Raw genomic sequence first — 7,691 nt, forward strand, 5'->3', positions numbered from 1 at the left:
CCATCTGCAGGGGTGTGCTCCTAGACTCACAAAAACAATGGACCCCGGGCCTGCGTAGGAAGGGATGGTCAGTCCAAAGATGTACTTGAGCACCGAGATCAGGATCTGCAGGCCGGCTGCCGTCATGAAGCCCCGGATGAAGGACTCGGAGAGGTAGATGGCCACAAAGCCGAACTGCACGAAGCCCAGGCCCATCTGAGACGAGAGAGGTGGGGGAGGGGGGACGACCGAGAAGGGTCAGTGGTGCCCACACCTGCCGGACCCAAGCCCAGGCTGGGGCTCCATGCAGCAGCCCCAGGGAAATGAGCCCTTTGTGACTGGCCCTCTACTGTGCCGGCTGACCCCGAGTCTGCTTTGGGGCGTGGGCTTCTTTGTCTCTTCCTCTCTCTGGCCTCAGTTTTCTTATCTGAAAAATAAGCCGGGTCCTCCCCCAGTGTTTCCTCTCTCAGTAGATGACACCACCATCCACTCAGTGGGCTAACCAAAAACTTGGGGGTCATCCTCCTTCACCCGCACATCCAGCCTACCGCCAAGCCCTTTAACGCCCCTGGCCAAATGTTCCGTAAGTTTGCCCCATGGGGGGAGGGGACCCTCTCTGTGGCCACCACCCTCGTCTAGGCCCTCGTGAGTCTTGCCCGGGCCTCTGCAGTTTCCTGACAGGCCCCCTGCTTTGATTCTTCTAATCCACCTCCCACCTCTCTTCTCTATGGCCTGAATGATCCTTATAAACTGCTAATCCGACCCAAAGGTGCTGCGTAGGGGACAGACCTCAGCCTTCATTGTCTAGCCTCTGCCTACGTTTCCCTCTGGCCCATCCCCCAAAAGCCTCCTGCTGTCCAACGCCAAACTTCTTGCCTTGTCATTCCCTGGTCAGTTCATACTCTCCGGCCTCACACTTTGGGGTGCATTCCCTCTGCCTGGACTGTCCTTCTGTGCCTCATTCTTTTGGTTCCTGGCCAACCTCTACTCATCCTTTAAGATGCATGTCAAATGTCACCTCCTCTCTGAGGCGAGGCCTTCCCTGACTCTCTGCCATTTGAACATAGCTCTATTATGCGGCTTATCTCATGGTCTACAAGTTTATCTGTTGACATGGCTACTTCCTCTGCTGGGCTGGGAGCTCCTGGGGAACCGGGCCTCTTCTCTGCTTATCTTTCTCCTAAGGCCCAGCTCCTGGCTCAGCAAAGCAACCAGAAACATTAACTGAATGAATGGACGAATTAAAGGTGTCTTCTGAGGTTGCTTCCTGCTTTTGTGTTCCACCACGCAGTGTTTCCCTTCATAAAACCTAGCAGAGGGGCGCCTGGGTGGCTCAGTCATGAAGCGTCTGCCTTCGGCTCCGGTCCTGATCTCAGGGTCCTGGGATCGAGCCCCGTGTCAGGCTCCCTGCTCAGTGGGGAGTCTGCTTCTCCCTCTCCCTCTGCTCCTTCCCCTGCTCATGCTCTCTCTCTATTTCTTAAATAAATAAAACCTTAAAACAAAAAATAACCCTCCCCCCCAACCCCAGCAGAGGCCTTTGCAATTAGTGCAATCGATGTGGTGCGGGTGAGCCTGTGACTTGGCGCAGAGGAGGCCGGAGGGGGATAAATAAGGGATGTCAGAGAAATAGGAGGACCGTGCTGGCAGAGGGATGGGCATTGGAGAGGGTGGTGAAGAGAGAGCGTGAGCCTTCCAGACAGTCTGGGACTCAGGACAATTTTGCCAGGTGCAGATGCTGGTCTTACGGACCTGCTGGAGGTGGGTGAGGAGAGACACCAATTTTTCGAGGTCTTTTGTGGCCCCGGAATGGGGAAGTGGGAGGAGGTAGAGCCCTGAATCAGCTCTAGTGTCAAAACTGGGGTTTGGAGGCAGGGACAGGACGGAAAGATGCTCTCCTGAGGCTGGGCCCTCGGCAGGGACGTGGCCGTCCCCTCACCTGGATGATGGCAGTCAGGCAGGCCAGCGTCGCTGACACGTGCAGCCTCTCGGCCTCCATGGCCGCCGTGTCCACGTAGCTCTTGTTGGTGGCATTGTTGAAGACCCAGAATTTCGACTCTGGGGCCAGCTGCAGACAGATGTTACCCACCAGGATGCTGATAACCGCAAAGGTACCTGCAGTGCCCCCCCGGCCGGCAAGAGTCAGAGGTTTGGACCGCATCCCTGGACAGCAGAAAGGGGCCCAGGAGAGCTTCCCTGCCCCCAGAGGGACGGGTCCCCACACCTCCAACGTTCCTCTCCAGCAAAACAACAACCGCTCACACGTCACCAGGACCTATACTTTCAAGGTGCTTTCACCTCGGCTGTTAGTATTTCGCTGGGCGTATGAAGAAATGAGCTTGGAAACGCAAGCAGTGCTTGACCCAGAAATAGGCCTTGTGACCAGGCGCCTTCTCTCCGTGTCACTTAGCACCAGAGAGCTCCAAGTGTCCCTGCCGGGACCAGCCTGAGAGTGACTTGGTAGTTTCTCACGTCTGTTCGGCACTTCAGAGCACATAGTATATCCTGTTCTACCGAGTCCTCCCCACATTCCAGGGAGGGAGACAGAACAGGGAGCGCTAACCGAGTTCACGGCAGCTATGTGGTTTCTCTAAGGCCACAGGGGACCTGAGACTGACGCTCACAGTGACAGTCCCTTCGGGACCAACGGCACCTACTCTAGGAGGATGCGGATGGAAAACACCCGAAGCCCCTCTGCCACGCCACCTGTCTTGGGGTCCAGGCCACTTTGCCTGCTGGGAGGGGTGAGGCCTTACCTGGCACCATCTGGTGTATACCCCCCAGGAAGAAGTAGGTGAGGAGGGGGAAGAAGGAGGAGTAGAGGCCGTTGACGGCAGGAAGGTTGGCCAGCAGAGCAAACGCCATGCCTACAAAGGAAAAAGAGATTGCGGGCTCAGGGGCATGGCTGGGTTATGGAGGCCATGGGGGACCGGGAGAAGAGGAGGGGGAGCAGCAGGCCAAGCCTACCTAGGGCACCGACCCCTCACCTTGTGGGACCTGGATGGATCCCCCACTGAGTCCGCCCAGCAGGTCGGGGATGATGTAGTCTTTGACCTTGTACTTGGGGAGCCAGGAGAGCACGGGGAGCAGCCCAAACACCACAGCTTTGATCTTGGCCGAGGAGCATCTGGAGGGGAAGAGGGCAGGCTTCCAGTCGGCATGGCGTGATTTGGACACTCCGAGTTGGGGAGGGCTTTTAAGATCCCGTTCCTGGTCATTCATTCATTCGCTCACTCATTCATTCGGAATTCATTCAGAATTCAGTGAGCACCCACACCATGCAATATGCCGGGGACACCGAGAAGAAAATGCAGGGGCTTTCTTTAGAGTGCCATCCACATGCCCTGGGCTTTAGCTGGGCATCTTCTGGAGCTGGCTGCTCATCGGGGACGTCCACAAGACTTGGCGTAAAGGCATGGATTTGTGGCCACTTAGCCTTCCGAGCTGCGGGGTCCAGCCCCTATCTCAGATGGTCTGTCTCCAGTCTGACGGAACACAGGCCAGGGCACCCAGGTCTGGGCTCCTGCATCTTGGTGTACACAGTGGGTTGAAATTACTTGCTTTTCATCTATCGCTCTCACTGGACAGCAAACCCCACCATGGCCCAAAGTCTGGCTCTCTTGTTCGTCTAGTATACCTTGTACATTGTATTGGGGTGCTGAGTAAATATTTGTTGAGTAAATGAATGCATGAATGAGTGAAAGCGTGGGCTGGTATTGAAACTCAGTCAGAGTAGGGGCTGCCGCCATCTTTGTTAGCATTGCCCCCCAAAGAAGGCTCCCTCGTCCCTGCAGGGTATGCCTCGGCAGACCCCCTGTCCTTCGTGTGTGCTGACTCCAGTGCTAGCGTTCTTCCTACTGCTAATTCACCGGGAGGCGGAAAGAATGGGGGAGCTGTTCGTTTGTCGTTGCAGGGTGGGGAAAGTTGATTCTTTCCCTCTTTGTTGAACACCTGGAGGACTTTTCATAGAAACTCAGGAGTGGGAGGAACAAGGGCCTACGGACGCAATGGTGACAGCTCGTGGATTGATGACTGGAAGGGGTGGGAGGCATTTGCTTTTCTTCTCCCAGTTGAGGGAACTCAGATACTCGGGGCCCATTTGGTGACTCACTGGCCTGCTCTGATTAGGCCTCCTTTCCTTCCCAGCACCAATTCCTGCTCTTGGCTGTTGTTCAACAATAGTTTCCCTGATCCTGAGTCCCCTGGATGGCACCCAAGACTGAAATCAACACAGATAATGCTTTGCGCCCTGTGTAGAGCCTGGACAGATTTTCTGTCCCAACCACCACTCTGGGAAGGGCATCACCATCAACATCCTCTGGGGGCAGATGGGTGCCTCTCTCATCCTTGGGATGGTGGGCAGGGTATTGGACTGGTGGCAAATAGCTTAAAGCATCTCTTAAGATTTGTCCTAAGGGAGAACCAGCCCTGCAGGAACTTGCTCAGGGTCGTTTGTGGCAGGGAAAACTGGACTCACAAATAGACAGCTGACTGGGGGACGACACGCAACTCCCCTGAGGGCTCATACCTGCCGGGCCTAACTGGCAAGCCTGCTGTATGTCGGGCAAGGCAATCTGAAGCCCGAGAGAAGGACTGGAAACAGATGCCAAACACCTACACAGAGGCTTCAGAGGCCAAGAGGGAAGTGGACAGAGGGATTAGTTTTCTAGCCATTCATTCATTCATTCATTGAACAAATACTTATTGGAGAACCTTCCGGGTGTCCGGCGGCACTGTTTAAGGCTCAACACCAGCCTCGTGGGAATTGTTCGTTCCCTCCATCACTTTAGAGTTTTAACCTATAATCTTTTCGGCCAACAGCAGATACCCTCAGCCCTCCAGCACAGAAACAACCCAAACTTCCCAGCTTAGTTTGGGAGCTAGGGCTGGCAGAGCCCACCTGTCCGAGGAGCCCAGCGGCGGGTATGGTGCCGGGACACTGAACGCCCAAGGCTTTGGCTGTAGCCTGGCAGAAATGGAGGCTCCCAGGAGAAGCAGGGTTGGACCAGGGTTTGTAGGGAGGACTCCAATGGGCGACTCCCCCAGCCTAAACCAGTTGCACCTGCATCGCCACTTCAGCCATTGCCAGTGACCTCAATCCAGGTAACTGAATCAGCTGTTTCCCCAGAGGAGTGAGGAAGAGTAAGCCAGCCCACAGCCAGGACTGAGCAAGGTCTGCCAGGAGTATAGGAAGGGGGAAGGTGAAGCGCATAGCCTCGGGTTTCTGCAGGATGAGCAGAGATCATCTCGTGAAGCCCCCTCGTTGGAGGTGAGGTTCTGCTACCCACCAGCACAGTCCCAGAGATCTGAGAATGGAAAGAGCCCCGGGGGTCTGGCAGGACCGTATCCTGGTAGGTACCCTTTAGGAAAGCCCAGGAAGTTAGGGGCTGCCTTTGGGCATTCTCTGGATCAGGAGAAGGAAGGAACATCTAGGAGGGAAAGAGGACAAAGGACACAGAGTGGTGGTGGCTTCAGATTTTTCTCGATCAGGAGGGAACAGGACTTTAAAGGAAGGGCTCTGACACTCCCACCCGGTTGTAGGATCTTAAAATCAGGGCTCCGAACCTCCCCTCCCCAGGGCTTCCCCAAGCCCCGTCTGAGCCATACCAGCTAGGAGCCATACCCCGGTGCAGACAAGATTTTTGTGGGGAGCAGAGGAAAGAGGTGTCTGGGCTCTGGGCCATGTTACCTGAAGGCATTGCGGAGTTTCTCTCCCAGTGGGTATGTCCGGTCCTTCTTCTCAAACTCATCATCAAAGAGGGTGAGAGAGTATGCGGCTCTGTCTACCACGTAGCGGGGCCTGGGCTGGCTCATGTCTGGGGCATTGACAAGCTTTGGGAGAGGCAGAGGAGGGGAAGATGAAGGGCACCCCTCACCAGCGCCAGGTCTCTCTAGCTCTGGCCACAGCAGGGTTTTATTCTGGTTTTCCCCGCCCCCACCCAGCCAGGTGCCTCCCTTCCCGCTCTCAGGTCTTTCCACCAGACTCACTTCTTTTGGTGGCCTTCCTTCCCAGGCACTGGTGATACACACACTTGCCCTGGCTGTTTTGCTTGGCGCCCAGCGTGTGGCCGGCCCGCCACGTGCGTGACGTCGCTGTTACCCCCGCCGAACACCAGGCAAAGAGGAGGTGGGAATGCAAGGGCAGGAGACGCCACAGCCGGAGATCAGCCTGTGGGTCCTGTCCCCCGCCCTCAACCCTGGCCCCTGGTGCCCCCACAAGCCCCTTCGCCCTCCCCAGACCTCAGCTTCCCCAGCAGAAAGGCTCATAGCATTCAGCAAGTCAGCTTGGAAGAAATAGAGAAAACGGCCTGCCCGGAGGCAGGGGGATGGCTGCGGTGACCTCAGAAAGACCCTGCTTGAAAGAGACACCTAGGACTTCACTAACAGGTTTTCCCAGGGGCATGATGGTGCGTTTGGGGAAGTCAGGATGGTCTGAACCAGCTGGCTCTCCCACGGCTTCCTGTGTCTAACCTTTCCCCCACCCTTGTGTACTGGTGTTTCTCTCCTCCTTGCTTTTTGCGCAACCTTGCTGATGTTCCAGGAGCTGAACAGGGCAGAGCTGAGTGCCAGGGCCCCTGAGGCCCAGAGGAGCTCCCTGTGGGAACCATCCCCCCTTCCTCCTACAATGACCGACTGGTCCCTCCTCCTGTCCCCTGCTCCTGGCAGCTGGGAGAAACCCCTGGGAGGACCTTGGAGGAAGGAGGGAGAGGGAGGAGGTGGGGCAGGTTTGAAGGAAGGAGGTGGGGAGTGTGGGTGGCCATGGCAGTTTGGCAAAAGATTTGAGATGGGGTTGAAAGTGAGAAATCACTCGGGGGGCTAGGGACGCCCCTTGGCTTCCTACGGGAGAACCTGGGTGCATAGGGGTTATCGGAGGGGAGCAGGCCGGTGGATGCCTTTTGTGGAAGAGAACATGGCAGAGAGATGGAAAGTACATTAACTAAGGGTCCAGAAACCTGGCTTCTGGTCCTGGCTTTACTGGTGAGGGAACAAACAACATCACCCCTCTGAGTCTTGGATTCCTAGTCCGTAAAATGGGAGTAACATATCTATCTCACAGGGTTGTGAGCATCAGATGAGTTATGGGCAAGAAATATTTAAAATGTACAAAATGTATTTTAAAATGTTTAAAATGTACAAAAAATGTTTTTTTTTAAAGATTTAAAATGTACAAAAAATTAGGCAAATGTGAGTTGCTATTATCGGTAGGATTATACCCAAGCTGATGAAGTTTGGGCTGGTGCATTCCATTCATTTGGTCATGGGACCCCGAGGCCCATCAGAACCTACAAGCAGGGGCGCCTGGGTGGCTCAGTCGGTTAAGCGTCTGCCTTCAACTCAGGTCATGATCCCGGGGTCCTGGGATCGAGCCCCACATTGGGCTCCCTGCTCAGCGGGGAGCCTGCTTCTCCCTCTCTCTCTGCCCATCCCCTCTGCTCATGCTCTCTCTCTCTCTTTCTCTCCCTCTCTCAAATAAATAAAGAAAATCTTAAAAGAAAAGAACCTATAAGTAAGGGCTGGATGCCTGGCAAACCCCCAGGGTGATATCCAACTGGGAGGGGGCAGGAATTTGAACCTGCCCACAGCGCCTATGCCCAGCCCCTCGCCAGGCACTTCGTACGTACTCACCAAATGTTTGTGGAATGAATCCATAAATGGTGTTTTGGACAAGACACGGGCAGAAATGAGTAAGAGCAATGGCATGGGAGACATTTCAG

The 7,691-nt window shown here is 55.3% G+C and overlaps 1 protein-coding gene across 1 annotated transcript in view; it reads right to left on the bottom strand.

Annotated features, from left to right (window-relative positions):
* Positions 1-6,241, bottom strand: part of SLC26A9 (solute carrier family 26 member 9) — a 19,239-nt gene extending 12,998 nt beyond the window's left edge. The window contains exons 1-5 of the mRNA XM_081825119.1: positions 5,666-6,241; positions 2,964-3,103; positions 2,733-2,843; positions 1,916-2,091; positions 31-195 (exon numbers count right to left, since the gene is read on the bottom strand). Of these exons, the coding sequence (XP_081681245.1) occupies positions 31-195; positions 1,916-2,091; positions 2,733-2,843; positions 2,964-3,103; positions 5,666-5,790 (717 nt within the window). The 5' untranslated portion in view covers positions 5,791-6,241. The remainder of the gene's footprint in view (positions 1-30; positions 196-1,915; positions 2,092-2,732; positions 2,844-2,963; positions 3,104-5,665) is intronic.
* Positions 6,242-7,691: the final 1,450 nt, after the last annotated feature.

Source organism: Leptonychotes weddellii, chromosome 6 (assembly GCF_054177405.1).
Source record: "Leptonychotes weddellii isolate Sample4059 chromosome 6, ASM5417740v2, whole genome shotgun sequence".
Taxonomy (NCBI): Eukaryota; Metazoa; Chordata; class Mammalia; order Carnivora; family Phocidae; genus Leptonychotes; species Leptonychotes weddellii.